We start from the raw sequence: 17,038 nt of genomic DNA on the forward strand, positions 1-17,038 counted from the left end.
AAGAAAATTGAAATGCAAAGAAAAAGCAAAGTACATCCAATAGAATGATTAAAGAAGAGGGATGCTGTTGCCAAACTCTAAACTCACAAATTACACTCGTAACAGTTAGAAATCTAAATCTGAAGATAACAATACTGCAGAGAGAGCCACAAATTGGGCCGTATGAATTACAATTCTTTATAATGCTTTTCACATTTGTTCCTTGGTTTCTGTTCCCTTTGTCACAACCTGACCCGGGACCTTCTTAATTTACACTGTGCAAAACGTCAGATCCTTGCCTCTAACCTCTTCCCCTCCTTAACTTGCATAACTGCTCCTGGGGTCGACACACCTGAGATATTCCTTTGTATACACCGAGCCTTGTTCAAAGGCTTTGCAAAAATACTCCCGCGTCTTCCCCTGGCCCTTCTGAATGTCCACTCCCACCCTTCTCCACGTGCTCTGTGTGCAGAGGGCTGAGCGGGAGGGACTGACTCACTGGCCTCTGACTTCTGGGAAGGCCCAGCCAACGTGGATCAGGAGATCAGAGGGAGAAACAGAGTGAGGTGAGCGAATTTATCACCTCCCCGCGCGCCCCACCTGCAAAGCCTTCCAGGGCTACGGACCTCTTTCAGCAGCAGCTCAGCTCGTGTGAGGCAGCCCTCTCTTTCCACAGAGCCTTCTCTGTGTCTGATGGGCAGTGACTGCTGCATCATCTCACCCCTCCTGCAGAGGGGAGCTTTTAGCACCTCGCCGTTATCACCCACGGCTTCTGCACGCACCCTTGCGGTTGCTCTTTCCACGGCTTAGTAAGTAAGGCCTTTTTTAGAATTTGCTCAAATTACCCAATTCTGAGTGAGCCATTTGTTCCCTCTCAGGACCTCCACTGAGGCAGAGGCCACACTAATCCATCAAGGCCTTCACCCCCTGACCTTTCCAACTGTGCCCTCCATGAGCCAGGGTGCCACCACTGCCACCATGACACTTCCTCGCCACGTCCAGACCTCACCCTGCTCATGCTGGGCTCTGACCACGGCCTTCCCCTCTGCCTGAAGAACCTGTCTTCTCCACCCCACCCACCGGAATCCTGCTCTCCTTGCAGGCTCCCTAGTCCCCTACAACAACAGAGGACCTAGCCATGCCCTCTGGTCTTGCACCAGTGTGGGCCACTACTGAGATCAAACAGTCAACCCTGACTATATTGTACGAACACAGACACAATCCTTTGCGACCTAACAGCTTAGAGTAAGAAGTCTTTCAGTGAGCATCCATAGCTATCACTACTGCTACTCCTTTCTAAATAAAGCTTGCTAGAATGGGCTAATGTGATATGCAGACAGCTCTATAACCATGACCTTGGATGACACTCCCTGGCACTGCAAACCTACCCACAACTCCCTGGCAGGTTACCATTGCAGGCAATGATTATGTCCAGAATAGAGATTCAAGACACCTTCATTACCCAGAAATCTCTCTCTCTCATTATCGTAACCATAAGAGTTACTTTATCAGATAAACTTAATGACTCTCTGAATTTACAGGTTTGAGGGTCTGAGATTTTAGCAAGAATATTTCAGTCATAGATCATGTGATCAATTATCTTTGATATCAAGGACACAGTTGAAGCACGATGGGGACTATAAAACATCGGACCCGGGCTTCCCTGGTGGCGCAGTGGTTGAGAGTCCGCCTGCCGATGCAGGGGACGCGGGTTCGTGCCCCGGTCCGGGAGGATCCCACGTGCCGCAGAGCGGCTGGGCCCGTGAGCCATGGCCGCTGCGCCTGCGCATCCGAAGCCTGTGCTGCGCAACGGGAGAGGCCACAGCAGTGAGACGCCCGTATACCACAAAAAAAAAAAAAAAAAAAAAAAAAAAAAAAAAACGGAGTCAAACATAATTGTTTTCGGGTTGTTTCAATTTTTCTTCAAAGAAAATATATTAGAAGATTATTTCAGTAATGCAAATATAGGTAAACCTAATTTTAAAATATACTTTCTCTCTAATTTTTAGGTCTATTCAGTATAAGCAAATTTAAATGCATTTCCTCTATTGTCATCAAGCTCCTTTTCACCATCTCTTTTTTTATTCCCTATTGTGCTAATAGAAGAGATGAAATATCCACAAAGGAGACGTTAGGAGAGCCTGGTGAAACCCCTGTGTTTTCAACAGGTAAGCTTAGAACTCCTTGTTTCATCTGCTACTGAACCGTAATTCAAACCACCATGAAAGCATGTTATTTGAAAAGCAATGGGTAATTGAAGTTGACACAGTTTATAATGCACTTTCTCAAAACTAACTTGTATTACTAACCTTACAAAATAATTTAAATTCATAGCATACGCCTTGGGGAATACAGAAAAGAATAAAAACAAAACCGAATCACCCATTATCCTACAACTTGGAGGCAATCGTCAATATTTTCCAACAAACGAATTCAAGATAATGTATTCATGTGTCCTTTACATAGTCACAAAAAGAAAAAGTAACCAGATCTCATTAGGCAAAACCATTTAAGTGTAACACATCTAGGGGAGCTCCAAACTTGCGTTCTGGAAAGGAATAATGAGGAATTGAAGTGGGATCAAGAGTACGAGTTAGGGCTTCCCCGGTGGCGCAGTGGTTGAGAGTCCGCCTGCCGATGCAGGGGACGCGGGTTCGTGCCCCGGCCCGGGAGGATCCCACGTGCCGCGGAGCCTGTGCTCTGCAACGGGAGAGGCCACAGCAGTGAGAGGCCCGCGTACCACAAAAAAAAAAAAAAAAAAAAAAGAGTATGAATTATATTTTGCTCAAGAACATATTTGTGTGTCTTAAAAGAAAATGAGTTCAGAATGTACCTAACATCTGTAATTTCCAGAGTGACAGGAAAAGCATGTGACATGATGACCTCATTCTAATGTAAACTCCTCCAGTCTCATTCTCGTGCCTGTACTTTTTAAAATTTCCACAGACGTTGCCAGTGTCTCACCCGGGTCCCTGCCTACCCCTCCCGATGACACACTCCTCAACGAAATCCTCAACTACACGCTCCCGGACACCAGGATGCCTACGATAGTAAGAAGTTCTCGATCTAGCTCTTCAAACGTCTGTTTGGTTTCATTAGGAAAACAGGGAAAGACAAGGGATGGACTGGCCATTTACTGTTGTTAGTGCTGCGTTTTTATCACCCCAAGTAAGAGTGGGTGACTTCCTTCTATTGACTGTTCTCACTTCCTCCAAGGGAGGGACTGAGAGGGAAAAGAATAGATTGGAAACTAGGATGAAGTGAGAGAAGTTGCAACTGAATTATTAACTCCAGGAGGGCAGGGGCCCTTCTTCCCTCAGCGCCTAACAGAACCTTATGTACAGCGGGTGCTGACCAAGCGTTAGAGTGAATAAATGATGGGCGAATGAATGAATGAATACATCAGTCAACCCGTCACTGAAGTCCTTTCCCCACTGAAGTGTAAGGGCAGCAAGGGCAGAGGTCTTCTTCTGAGTCATGTCCAGCACGAATAGACCAGCCAAGTATCCAAATGACCGAAATCCCACGTGTCAAGCCGGGGAAAAATAAAAACAGTGTTTTCTGGCAAGAAGCCACACTGGCCACCACTCTGAGTGAAAGGGCATGCAGGATCGTTAGGGAATTGAATGTTGGTTATCGCTAAAGGGGGACTTTTTCATTGAAGTATAGTTGATTTACAGTATTTTATTAGTTTCAGGTGTACAGCAAAGTGGTTCAGTAGTTTTATATACTCCATTGAAAGTTATGACAGAATAATGGCTGTATTTGCCGTGCTGTACAATAGATCCTTGTCGTTTATTTATTTGATACGTGGTAGTTTGCATCTCCTAACCAAAAGGGAGACATGCTTAACCTCTCCAAAAGCTTTGAGCGCAGACCCTCGGTACACAAGCAGGCAAACACCACTCCCTTTGCTCCAGGGATAGAGGTGTGGCGGCACGAGGCAGGCAGCAGACCCAGAAGAGGGCAGTAATATAAGGAAGGGACCCCAAACCAGAAGCTAGATCTTATCTTTATGCTGTCACTGCCACAGGTCTACCATTCTCTGTGGTCTGTGAGGCTTCTCTGGCCCTTTCCTCTTCCTGTGACCCTCCCGCCAAGGCCCAGATCAAAGCCAGAAGGTGAAGGCAGGAAGTTCACTCTCACCATCTCTACATGGAAATTCAGAGATGAGAACCCCTGCTGACCGTTCTCTCTGGGCTTTAGGCTGGACGGCCGTAGACTTGACGGAACTACTGCGCTATGAACAAAGAGTGTACATGTTTTGTTTTTCTCAAAAATACTGTTTCGCCAACAGTGAAAACTGCCGTTGGAAAAAATTATTGAGGTTAAACATACTCACTGCAAAACTTCTAAGACAACTCCAGTCTGCCTTCTCTCTTTTCTCACATTACCCGTTTCCCATCTCTTTCAAAGTCTGATATAGGTCCCTCCTTCTCCTGTAAATATCCCCTGAATATTTTATTTCACATTCTTCATATCCTCCCGTTAACATCCTTTTCACCACCTACATCTATATTCATTCTTTCATTCAGCAAGCATTGGGCCATGCACTAAAGATACTAAGATGAGCAAGACTCAGTCCGGTCCTTCAAGGAATTTATAGTGCAAATAAGGGCAACAAAATAGCCCAAGTGCTATGATTGAAGACGGCAGATGTATAGACAAAGTAATAGGCTGGGACAGGTTGCTGAGGATGTGACCCGCCTTGTCATGGGTATTCACTGAGAGTTTTGTGCAGAAATGGTCTCATGTTTTTTGCTTTGAGGGACTCAATGAAGTGTGAGAATCACACTGGATTCAGGATTTTATGTGGGGTGACAAGATTACCATATTAAAAAAAAAACTTCTATGTGAGTGTATCAGAGGTACCAAATGAGCAATTCAGATGTTATTTGCTAGTGCAAAGGTTCAGAGAAGGCCAAGATTTCTACCCTAGATGGTAGAGGAGATGTTTTTTAAATGAACCAAAGGATATTGGTAAAAAGTAAATAAGTGTGTGTGTGTGTGTGTGTGTGTGTGTGTGTGTAAATGCTTTCATGAAGAGCACACAGTCATAAAATGATGGAGTTCTCAAGGTTTCTACATAATTAACTCATCAGAGCTTTGATACCCCGTGAAATTCAGAGGCCACTGCTAGTTAATAGGACTTTTATTCTAGAAGCACTGAAGGCTTCAGAACCCACTTCCTGAGACAGTACCAACATATATTATACAATGTAACCATTTGCTTGTGGTTTATATTAACAGAATCCCTTCTTTTTTTTTTTTTTTTTTTTTTAACTCTAACCCAGGAAAGAGAAGTAGAATTCACTGTTGCTGCTGAGGGCGCGCTAGAGCAGAAAGTAGGGCTAAGCATCTCCCTGGCAGAGCAGAAGTTCAAGGAAGAGCTCACCGACTCCCAGTCCCCGTATTACCAGGAGGTTGCAGCCAAGTCGCAGCTTCAGGTGAGCTGAACCCACCGCAGACAACCAGCGCCCGAGGCAGGACTCAGATCTGGGAGTCAACCGCACAGAAATCCTCTTGGCTCATCTGCCTGTGACCAGGCATTCTTTTCATTTTTCTTATTTTTTGGTTTGTTTTGTTTTGTTTTTACCTTTTGACCCCCTTCACCCATTTTCCTGCCTTCCACCCATCTCTACCTCTGACCGTCACCAATCTAATTTTTGTAACTATGAGGTTGGTTTCGGGGGGGGGTTTGGTTTGTTTTTAGGTTCCACATATATGTGAGATCATTCAGTATTTGTCTTTCTCTCTGTAACTCATTTCACCTAGCGGAATGCCCTCGAGTTCCATCCATGTTGTCAGAAATGGCAAGATTTCATTCTTTTTATGGCTGAATAATACCGCATAGTGTAGGGTGTATTCCATCTTCTTTATCAATTCCTCCATTGGTGGACACTCGGGTTGTCTCCATACCCTGGTTATTGTAAATAATGCTGCAACGACCGTGAATCTTTTCAAATTAGTGTTTTCGTTTTCTTCAGATAAACCCCCAGAACTGGAATGAAGTGGAATTGCTGGATGATACGATAGTTCTATGTTTAATTTTTTGAAGAATCTCCGCACTCTTTCGATAGTAGCTGCACCATTTACATTCCCGCCAACAGCGCACAAGGGCTCCCTTCTCTCCACACCCTCTCCAGCGCTTGTTATTTTTCAAAGGCATGGCATTCTTCATGGGTGATAAGTGGAAGAAGTTATATGGTCCACATCATCCGTCACTAAATCAAGACACTATCCCAAGATGGCTCTTCGCTCTCTGACCGTCATCGCAGCTGCCTGTTCCTGGTTAATTAAAAAAGCTCTTCATTCCCTGCAGGATAAATCCAAACCGTCACACTGAACTTGGCATTTATGTGCCACGAGAAGGCTCCTGCCTTCCTTTCCAGCCTCCTCTTAACACCAGTTCTTTACCATCCCCCTCTTTACACTCTACTTTCCAGAAATGCGAACTGCTTGCAAATCTTTTCTTACCTTTAGTCTTTACATGTGCTGCCTTGCCTGTCTGGAATGTCCTTCCCTGAGTTGCATTTTACAAACTTCGTCATGAAATGTTCTCTCTATGCATCCTGGGTTCAGTGCCTCTCCTCTGGGCTAACAGCCGGTGCCCACTGTTGGCACAGCACTTATCACCTTGTCTTGAGATGGTTTGTTTACACGTCTGTGGCTTTCGTTGTCTCCACTCCCCTCTGCTCTCGGGCCACACTCACTGCCATGAGGGCATGAGCTTCCCCTTGAGGGCAGGAAGTGCTTCTTTCATCTCTGCTGCTTACCTCCTAATACAGAGCTTGGGATGCAGTTAACTACTCAGTAACTGTTTGTAGAAATGCAATTGAAATTAGATGCATCCATGAGATTATGTAACCATGAACTACATTTATGAACAGCCTGCGTGCCCAAGCATCTTAGCATGGCCAGGGAACAACAGGCGCCTAATTCTCATACTTGGAAAATTCAGTGCTTTCCTCCTCTCAGCTGGAGAGGAGATGAATAACAGAAACATTCTCAACCTCCCACCTCTCCCTGCATCAGCATTCAGTCAATAAACTGTAAAGAATCTTTTCTATGAACTTCAAAGAGAAAGCATCAGCGTGGGATATTTATGAACCAGAGAAGTATTTAGACATGAATTAGTAGATAGAATGAATTAAAGAATTGTCTGTTAACTTTTCTATTTGTTCTTTGAAATATTCTTTTCAACAAATCCTTAGGCTAGTCAGAATATCTTAAAATTGGATAATTGGCCATAGACTGTCTTCACTGACCTGTTGTTAATTTTCTAAGCACCTAAAACAACCTGATGTAAAATAATGCAAAGAAATCATAATTCTTTTTAAATCTGAGTTTTAGTCTTGTTTCTGCCCAAGAATTAGCCGTGAGAATTTGGGGATCACTTCCCTGACCTTGATTCCTCATTTAGAAACTAAAGATGACCTCGAAGTGCCTTTCCAAGTCTAAAATGCTCTGTATCAAAATAGTAGCACTGTTCTTAACGTTTTATACATATTAACGGGATTTTTTATGGGATTCTATACTTAAAGTAAAATCATTTCTCTTTTTGACAAGTGAGGATACTGAGGTGCAGGGAGATTAATTAATACACCCAACAATGTCACACCTATTAACTGGCAGAGCCAAGTTTCAGACCCAGGCAGCCTGGCACCAGAGCCCCTGCTCTTAACCACTATGCTATATTTTTCCCAAATAAATATGCATGGGGAAAGGATTTTTGTATCAGCAAATGAACATGCCTCTCCTAGCCTCTGAAAAATTTATCAACCGAAGAAGAGTATGTCTTGCTGGATCTTGTTCCAGAGACCATCACATCAGTCTTGCTGGTTCCATTTACCAGCCTCACCACAGCCCAACACTTGCATTAGCTCAGCCATTCAGGCCTAATCAGGAATTAATGGCCAGTGCTTTGCAGTAATTTAACTTCCACAATAAACTTAATGACCAATTTAATACAAATGTCAAAAGGAATGCTTAGGTGTTGTCTGAATGCTTTCTCCTGTGCAAACATCCAGGAGAACTCGACACGGCTGCCTGTTTTTTAACATACATTCCAGCAGAATCAGGAAGGCCTCTGTGCATGTCACATTATTAATAAGGTTAACTGGGCACTTAATTAGCAATTTAGTGGTTAGCTGCTCCATGATCAGAAGGTCTCCGGAAGATAAGTTAGCAGAATTAACTGAAGGCCTTTGTCAGTTGCCTCCTTAGATGCCTTCTGCACCCTCCTAATCAAAGCTGATTCTTAATCAATCACAGCCAGGTTCACAGAGAGGACACGGACACGAGCGACCAACCCCGTCCACAGGAGCCGGGGTTGTATTCACTAGTTTGTTGTATTCACTAGTTTGATGTATGCTTCTACCGTTTTATTTAGGTACAGCAGCCAGTTTGACTTTAATAATCCCTTTAACATTACAGATATTTTCCAAATCATATAATTCAATTCAGAAAATATGATCTTACTCTGTGTGTATAAATAAAAATACTGTAGCCAAAAAAGTTTCTTCCAAGTACCACCTTAAAATTGTTTCATATTTTATGTAAAGTAACCAGTAAAGCAGGTCAGAACTACCCAATTACAGCTTTTAAATAAATAGCAAAACACTTTCCTCTGCGTTTCAGAAATAAATGAGAACAAAAAGTTTGGCCTCAATCATTACTTCAATTTTCCATTTTCACTTTTTTCCCCTAACTCATCAAAAGTGTTTAGGCTTTTTCAGTTAGATAAGATCTGACCCAGTAGAACCAAAGCGTATTTCATAAATTTCTTTCTCTCTGCAGATGCAAAAGGTATTTAAGAAACTTCCAGGATTCAAAGAAATCCATGTGTCAGGATTTAGGTAAGAGAATCGGACTCCTCAATTTTTAACTTTCTTTCTCACTATCCCCTTTTAAAAGCAATGTCATGAGGATTTTAAGGTCACTTTTACCCCAATTCTTTAGCTCCGCCAAATCCTGAAATCTGAATACATTTCAGATGAAGGAGTTGTCTAATTAGAACATGACTCTAGGTGATTTTTAAGGAGTAACGCAGGAGCCGACCTCCTTCCTTCCTCCGGATTCAGAAGCACGGCTTTCTGCAGAGAGCTCATCGCTGTCCTTGGCAATGTCATTTACCGAACCTCTTAGGAAAATCCCTGACTTGGTTACCTTGATGTCAATTGCCCGGTTTCCTATCCAATGCTAAATACCATCCTTGTTTAAGCAAATCAAGCTCTTCTTAGGGACACAGGGGAAACTAATCAAAAGTGCTATAGGGGTAAAAGAATTGGGTAGACGGGGATGGGGATGGAACTATTAATACCTGTTTTATCACTTTGATGTCTGACCGTACTTTTATACCATTCTGATCCATAGTAATGTATTACCATGCAAAATTTATAAAATTGAATATTTAAATAGAAGACATGAAATAAAATAGTGCCACGCTAAAGCAGGGTTCCATCATGTTCTCACAGCTTTCCCCTAAGCAGGCCTATATCCAGTAGCATCTCAATATTCCAGTGTGGGTTCAGGAGTTTTGGCAAGACTTTTGCATCTTTCTTTTAAGTTCTCACTATTCAAAACATCTACAAGGGGGATCATGATGTGGTATTTTTTTTAACTGTGCCACAGGGCATATATCAGCCCTGGTCTGAGCAGAATGAGATCCCTTGCACTGGGGGGGGATTTGTAAGATGGGAGGACAGGCCTCTCTCGAAGCTCTTCCTGGCCTGTCACCATCTGTTGTCTTAAATCAAGAAGGGGGCTTCCCTGGTGGCGCAGTGGTTGGGAGTCCGCCTGCCGATGCAGGGGACGCGGGTTCGTCCCCCGGTCCAGGAGGATTCCACGTGCCGCGGAGCGGCCAGGCCCGTGAGCCATGGCCGCTGAGCCTGCGCGTCCGGAGCCTGTGCTCCGCAGCGGGAGAGGCCGCAACGGTGAGAGGCCCGCGTACCGCAAAAAAAAAAAAAAAAATCTTTGCTATACCTTTGCTTTTGGAGTCAGATCCAACAAAACTATTGCCAAGGGCTTCCCTGGTGGCGCAGTGGTTGAGAGTCCGCCCGCCGATGCAGGGGACGCGGGTTCGTGCCCCAGTCCGGGAAGATCCCACGTGCCGCGGAGCGGCTGGGCCCGTGAGCCATGGCCGCTGCGCCTGCGCGTCCGGAGCCTGTGCTCCGCAACGGGAGGGGCCACGACAGTGAGAGGCCCGCGTACCACAAAAAAAACAAAGCAAGAAGGGCCACAGGGTGGGTCCCACATGCTCACAAAGAACAGCTGTGTAGGTGGGGGCTCGACCCATTTATTTCTCTCGAAGCTGTCAGGCGCCTCTGATTTGGGTACCTCCAGAGGAAGGACATGTTGAACCATGAAAGTAACAACAGATGAAACCCTTAACATTTACCGAAGCAGACTCATTTTTCTTTATTTCAAGATGCTGCTCCACAGCATTCCATGTGAAATCAGATGGATTAGAGAGAAATAAAAGATGATAGGAGAATACTCTGCATAGATGCAAGGTCTTCTGGATAGACCACTGCAGTTAAAGAATAAATTTTTAATTTAAACCTGAAGGAAATGATAGGAACAGTTCTCTCAGTGAATGTTCAAATGCTCATTATCTCCTCCCTTCAAATAAATGAAAAACTAATAATTAAAAAAAAATTCTGTTTCAGAAGAAAACCAAAATGTTAGGTGATGAAATTTTTGCAAGGTAAATATTTTAAAGTTATTATATCCTCTGAAACTGCATCTTTCCCGTGTGTTTTTCTCTGTAAGAGTTTATCCTTCTTTCTGTCAAGGATGCTTATAAAGTATATTTGATTACATTTTCCCAGTGATTTCCATTATGTTATGTAGACTTAGTCTCCCAGAAAACAGTTTGACCCCCGAATACAATAGATAATATGCTTATGAGTGTGGCAAACTTTTAATCATGAAAAACAATGCTCAGAATATTGTAAAGTAAACTTGTTATGAAGGAAAATGCTTTCTCATGGAGCCAGATCCTCCCACAGGAGACCTAAAATCCCAGGAGTCTCAAGGTCCCCTCTTTCTATGAGCTGACTCATAAAACCTGATCTACAATTAAACAAATACTTTTATATCGGTGACCTCATTTGATTCCTTTAACACAGCTGGGAAGAAGTTAGAACATCTATTATTAACACAGTTATAAGGAGGAGCATTAAAGGTTCCACTTTAAATATTGCTTTATCTCTTAAAGCAAATATGAGAAACTATTAACAATCATCCAGTCTAGTTGGAGGGTATATTCCTTCAAAAACATGTACACAGACATCCACAGCAGCTTAATTTGCATTAGCCAAGAACTGGAAACAACCCAAATGGCCATCAGCAGAGTCACAGATAAACAAATTGTGGTATATTCTCACCATAGACTGCTACTCAGCAAAAGAATGCGCTACTGGAATACAAAACAACATAGATTCATCTCAGAATAATTATGTTGAGTGAAAGATGAGCCAAAAAAGGAGTATGATATAATTCCATTTGCATTTCCTTCTCGATAATGCAAACTAGTCTAGAGTGAGGGAAGACAGCTGAGCTTCTAAACCAAATTCGCGTTATATGCCCAGAGAAGTGCAAAGTGTTGTCGTCAGTCTGGTGACCAAAAGAGCCTTTTCTCCCGGCACAAACAGGAGGTGGCGTGGTAACAGGAGCCCCGGGTTATGGTCTTTCGGGCCAGGGTTGCAATCTCGGCTCTGCTGCTTTCCCACTGGCAGCTTTCCCTCTCTCTGCATCTTCCCTTATCTATAAAGTGGCGATTCATTTATCTATAAAATGAAAAGATTAAATGAAGAAGCATGTAAACTGCCTGCAACAGACCACCCACTCGGTAAACAGGTGTTTGCTTTTCCTGCAACCTGTGGCGTGATGAATCGCTCCATCCTCTCAAGGCTTACTGATTAAAGCAATTCAAAAAACAGTCAAAAAAACTCCAGTTCCGGGGTCTGGTCTCAGATAAATTACCTTCAGGAATAAACTAAGGGGATGAGAAACCCATTTATAAAATACTTTTTAAAGCAACTTCCTGGCACCAGCACCCCACTGAAAACCTAAGATGTATAGGATATATTTGAAGCCTCTGAAATCAAAGAGTTTAAGTACCTAAAATCTTTGAACTGAGGCTCAAATCCTAATAAGAAACATCATAGAATAATGTTTACTTCCTGAGATTCACATGGTTCTCAAAACTTCTATCCAAAGCCTGATCGTGCAGTTTGTTTCTTTCAAAGCTCTGAGCCAACATGAGAGACAATGAAACTTTTTTTGTGTATGTGATTGATTCATCAAATGTCTCAGTAAATTTCATGAAAATTCTTTCTCCTTTGCATGTTCCCGTTGTGTATGATGAAATGAAGACCAAAGAAAGAAAGAGATGGGTAATTTGAACTTTTTTAAAATGTTTTGAAATATAGTACATTTCCCCACACTCACACATTTATGTGCTAAACTCTTATAGATTATTTTTACATATAAAGTCTGGGATAAGCCAGTGTCTTTTTATTGGTGTCTTATTTAAATGGAAGTATTTGATCAATTGCTCAGTGGTAGGAAAGAACCCTCAAATCAAAATCACTACGTGGAGAAGCAGGTAAACAGTGACCTGATCAGCGGAAGTGTGTTTTATAAAACTCAAAAGCTTTTCAAAAGAAAATCATAAAAACACATATCTGTGATGCAAGTGTGTTTCAACAATTTCTTAAACGTCGTTTGTGATGGGAAGTTGCCAGTCTGGGTGCACCCATGTGCGTGCAAGCCGCCTAAGTCTGTAATAAAGCAGAGGAACTAATTTGCCACTTGGTTCCCAGGTCAGTGTGAATGGGGAAAGAGCCCACTACATCCAGCTTAGCTCCTGTACTTGGGGAAATAAGCAATTGTAGACTCTGACTGATCGTGTGACCCGAAGAACTGCCGAGAATACATATTATCGTTTCCTGTGGCCTTTAAGACATTTTTGTATCCCGCTGTGTGGATTTATGGCATAAACTAAGAGGCAAAACCTGGTCCTAGAGGCCAGAGCTAGAGAGGATCCTATTTCATGTTTACATGAGTAAAGGCGTTGATTCAATAAATAGGATAACAAATACAGTTAGTCCTGAACTACTTCCCTTTCTCTTTCCTCACATCTTCCTTCTAAGATGTTATTTTAATAGCAGCTTGAGGGAAGAAGAGATTTTGTTTAATATAATGTTGTATTTTTTAATTAAAAAATACTTCTTCAAAAAAGTAGAAAAGAAATAGCCTTGAGAACTGAAGCTTTGACTTGGCTAAAACATGTACATATTGTTGTCCCCCTGGTATATCCTACAGGAGGCTACTTGTAGGAAAGAAACAAAAAAGACAATTCATCCTTCTTGCTGATTGGCACTTATAAGACCACGAAAACCCTGATCAATACCAGCAACTCTTGACAATTAACTTTTTCACAAAGACCTGAAGTGAAAATTTATGGTCACTTGATCCAGTTTGGTCTCTCTTCAAGCTGGATTTCAGTCCCATCATACATTCTATTTCAGAGCTGAAATATATGTCAATTCTTTTTCTACCTTTCAAATTTCTGACAAACACTGAAATTAGTTTCAAGTGTGTGATATTCATTAAAAGTCCATCAGGAAAGAGGTTGAAGCTGTCCTGAAGCTTGGTGGAAACACAGTGATTCTCTTTATAAGGCATGTAACAATGGCTTTGGATGAGCTGTGTCCTCTGCGATCTACAGGTCAAGCTCCACAGAGATGCAACTTATAGCCATCTTTCAGAGAGACAAGGCAGAAGCAAAAAGCCCTGCAGGTGACCTCCTGTCTTTTGATTCCAACAAAATTGAAAGTAAAGGAGACCTTCATGGAACAGTGGAGGGAGACAAGCAAATGGAAATCTACCCCACAGCTTTCGACCTCAGAAAGCTGATCAGCAAAGCACTGGAGGAAGACCAGTCCTTGGATATGGGATCAATTCAGTTCACTGATGGTTAGTGGGTGATTTCATAGTTCGGAGCTTATCCTCATCCTGACAGAGAGATGAGGAGGTGTGACTGTCTCCTGGTCACTGTCATTTTAACTTGGGTCCTGTAGAGTCAGTCATTTCGGTGACAGGCCAATCATGGATGGCTATCATCTCTGTCTTTCCTCACTGCCCCCTGGGTCTCATTCAATGGGCCTTTCGTGACCACTTCACACCAAAAATAGATCTAGGGAAGCCAAGAGGCTCAGCTCAGTCCGGTTCAACCACAGTCACCCAGTGGAGCCCAGGTGGAGAGAAGAACCCGAGGACAGCTCTGTTCCCCTGGCACAGCCCAGATTCCCTCATCTAGTATATGGGTCAGGTTCCAGATGGCACATTTGAATAGGATAATTTGAAAAGAGTTTCATAAAGGGACTGTTATAAAGGTTTCCCTAATGCCCAGAGGACTAGGACAGTTGCCCAGGGCTAGAGGCACCAAGGCCCCACTACTACCTCCAGGCCTGAAGGGCTGCCTAATGATCTAAGCCATACCAAAGACAGGGAGCAAGGAACCGCTGACATGGTCCATGTAAGTCAACCTCCCAGGGCAAGGAGTAGTGGGGAGAGAAGAGCGTGGATCTGAAGAAATCAACAGAAAATCGGGCTCACTCAGGGTCCTCAGAGGGGGCCTGGAGGGACCCAGGAGCCTGGAACTCTTCACCCAGTACTCTTGGCATAATAGATGGGCACTAGAAATGCCATTTTAATGTGACATGGCACGAAACTGGCATTCTCTGTCCGTTCTGTTTCTGTAGTTTAGAGAGTCAAACTCAACTCTGGAAAACTTTACAGAGATCCCTTGGGATGAGATGTAGGGTATGTCACTAAAGTTGTCAGTAAACATTCAATATTAAACATTAAAGTTGTCAGTGAAAACTTCAGACTCATCTCTGAGAGCATCTGGTACTCTGGGTTGGTCTCTTGGTTGAACCCTTTGGGATAATCTGAGAATTGGGCTTCAGGGTAGAAGTAGGATTCACGAGGACTCACATTCGGTCCTTGCTTCCAGTATTTATTCTAGCCATTTCTTTCTTTGTCAACTTAGTTATAGTTTTGTCCCCACTGGCCTAGCCAATCAGTTGGCCTGCTTGGTCCAAATGTGTCCAACCAAACTAAACACCCTAAAAATCCACCTTAATAACTGTTCTGATCCCATAGACTTGCAAGATGAACCCCTTGCATCCACCCTTCAGCAGATCACTCAGATCAATGACCACTAGTGTATCTGATGCTGATTTCTTGATGATTTTTTTGTACCACTCCTTAAGAACTGGTTATGGCCACATTTCCCAACCTTCACTGTTTGACTGCTCCAACCACAAAAGAAAAAAAGAAAAAGAAACACTCAGACATTGTGATTTTTCACCCACAGAAATTGTTGGGTCTTTGCCAGGTCTTGATCCTGACACCCCATCGGTGCTGTCAACTCTCCTCACTGATATCACAAAGGTGAGTCTGTTCTTCAAGTAGGAACAAAGCCTCGAAATCTTCCATCAGAAAAAATCAGCTTAAGGACTGAACAGAGCAAGATCCCCTCTGCAATGCTAAATATAATTCTTTTCTGAATCTAAAAAAGAATGAATATATGTATATGTATAACTGATTCACTCTGCTGTACACCTGAAACTAACACAACATTGTAAATCAACTACACTCAAGAAATAAATAAAAAAAATTCTTTTCTGTTTTTCACAGGCAGTACTTGCTTACCCACTTCCACTCTCTGTATTAATAAAATATAATACAACTTGCATTTCAAATATCCTTAAATTCAAAGTTTCCTTCAACATAGTTAGAGCTCTGTTTCACTTAAGAGTCAGGAATTGCCATTTTTGATAAAACAAATACATGTTCGTGAGCTGAAAAAATACTTAAAGCGGAATATATTATTTAACTTTGATTTTCTGAAATAAATATAACAAAGATACTTTATAAGTTTATTCTTAAGTCTTAAGGTCTTATCTATATATTTATTTATGGGGGTTTGTAAGGATAAGTTAATATATTAGGAAATAAAAAATAATGAATTCAGTAATAACTTTTGTATTTCATTTAAAGATATGTCCATTTAATTTATGCCAAAAGTTGTCACTACGGTGTTCATAAATGGAAGCGCTAAGCTTTATTCCTTTTTTAAATGAAAAAATGCATAAGTTCAAATATGATTGACACACGTTTCAAAGTATTTTGGGTTATCAGTTAACCCTATACAGGCAGACGCAGCCAAGAGATCGTATTTTACTACTGTATCAATGCATGTTTTCCTTTCAAGACATGTTTCTGTATCAGAACCTATAGCAGAATCCACAATAGAGTCAAGTCAACTACAAAATGATTTGCTTAAATTTAAATGAAAAGAAAAAATACAGAGTATAACCCTTCTCATATACAGAGAAATGTCCCTTGTCAACATCTGTCCTCAATTCCTTCTTCAGGTTGCTACTCCGAGTCCAGAACTTCCTCTTGGTCAACCCATGCTGGAGACAGTGGACAGAGCAGAACAGAGTCTACCTGGTGAGTTACTTCCCACAGAGTCTGTGTTAGATGACAACATCCTCTTTGAGGAATCCATCTATGACACTATCTCCAAGACCAGTGATAAGGTCATCCTCCACCCAGGAGAAAGTTGGGTCCCACCACTGTTTCCAGCAGAAGAGCTGTCCACCGAACCACCTTCTTCTAAAGAGGTGGTCACCCTCAGCTCTCATCCCCAGTCCCACAAACAGCACTGACAGCCCTTTCCCGACGGATCTGGTGATAGAAGCTGAAACCAAAGCAGCACCAACCACTGGCCACCCAGAACAGCTATCTCAACTGGGCTTCAAACCTGAGAGGCTGTCAGGACAAGGTAGGTCCTAAGGCCCACGTCCATGACAAGGGGCTATGGCGACAGAGGATTGGGCTCCTACAATCAGTGTTTGTATTCCTATTCGCCATATACAGCCTGACCCTGGATACTGTCTGTTCTGCTAGGTGTGTTCCTTTACTGACAGTTAGCCCATGTGTAATTGGTCAATAAGGATGTCAGTAAACATTGAAA

The 17,038-nt window shown here is 42.5% G+C and overlaps 1 protein-coding gene across 2 annotated transcripts in view; it reads left to right on the top strand.

Moving 5' to 3' along the window:
• IMPG1 (interphotoreceptor matrix proteoglycan 1) overlaps positions 1 to 17,038 on the top strand; it is a 91,540-nt gene that overhangs the window by 23,680 nt on the left and 50,822 nt on the right. For both annotated transcript variants that reach the window (XM_059083063.2, XM_059083064.2), the window contains 8 exons: positions 2,083 to 2,147; positions 2,926 to 3,029; positions 5,274 to 5,426; positions 8,779 to 8,837; positions 12,360 to 12,380; positions 13,718 to 13,965; positions 15,371 to 15,447; positions 16,434 to 16,516. In XM_059083063.2, the coding sequence (XP_058939046.1) occupies positions 2,083 to 2,147; positions 2,926 to 3,029; positions 5,274 to 5,426; positions 8,779 to 8,837; positions 12,360 to 12,380; positions 13,718 to 13,965; positions 15,371 to 15,447; positions 16,434 to 16,516 (810 nt within the window). The remainder of the gene's footprint in view (positions 1 to 2,082; positions 2,148 to 2,925; positions 3,030 to 5,273; positions 5,427 to 8,778; positions 8,838 to 12,359; positions 12,381 to 13,717; positions 13,966 to 15,370; positions 15,448 to 16,433; positions 16,517 to 17,038) is intronic.

Source organism: Kogia breviceps, chromosome 13 (assembly GCF_026419965.1).
Source record: "Kogia breviceps isolate mKogBre1 chromosome 13, mKogBre1 haplotype 1, whole genome shotgun sequence".
Lineage (NCBI taxonomy): Eukaryota > Metazoa > Chordata > Mammalia > Artiodactyla > Physeteridae > Kogia > Kogia breviceps.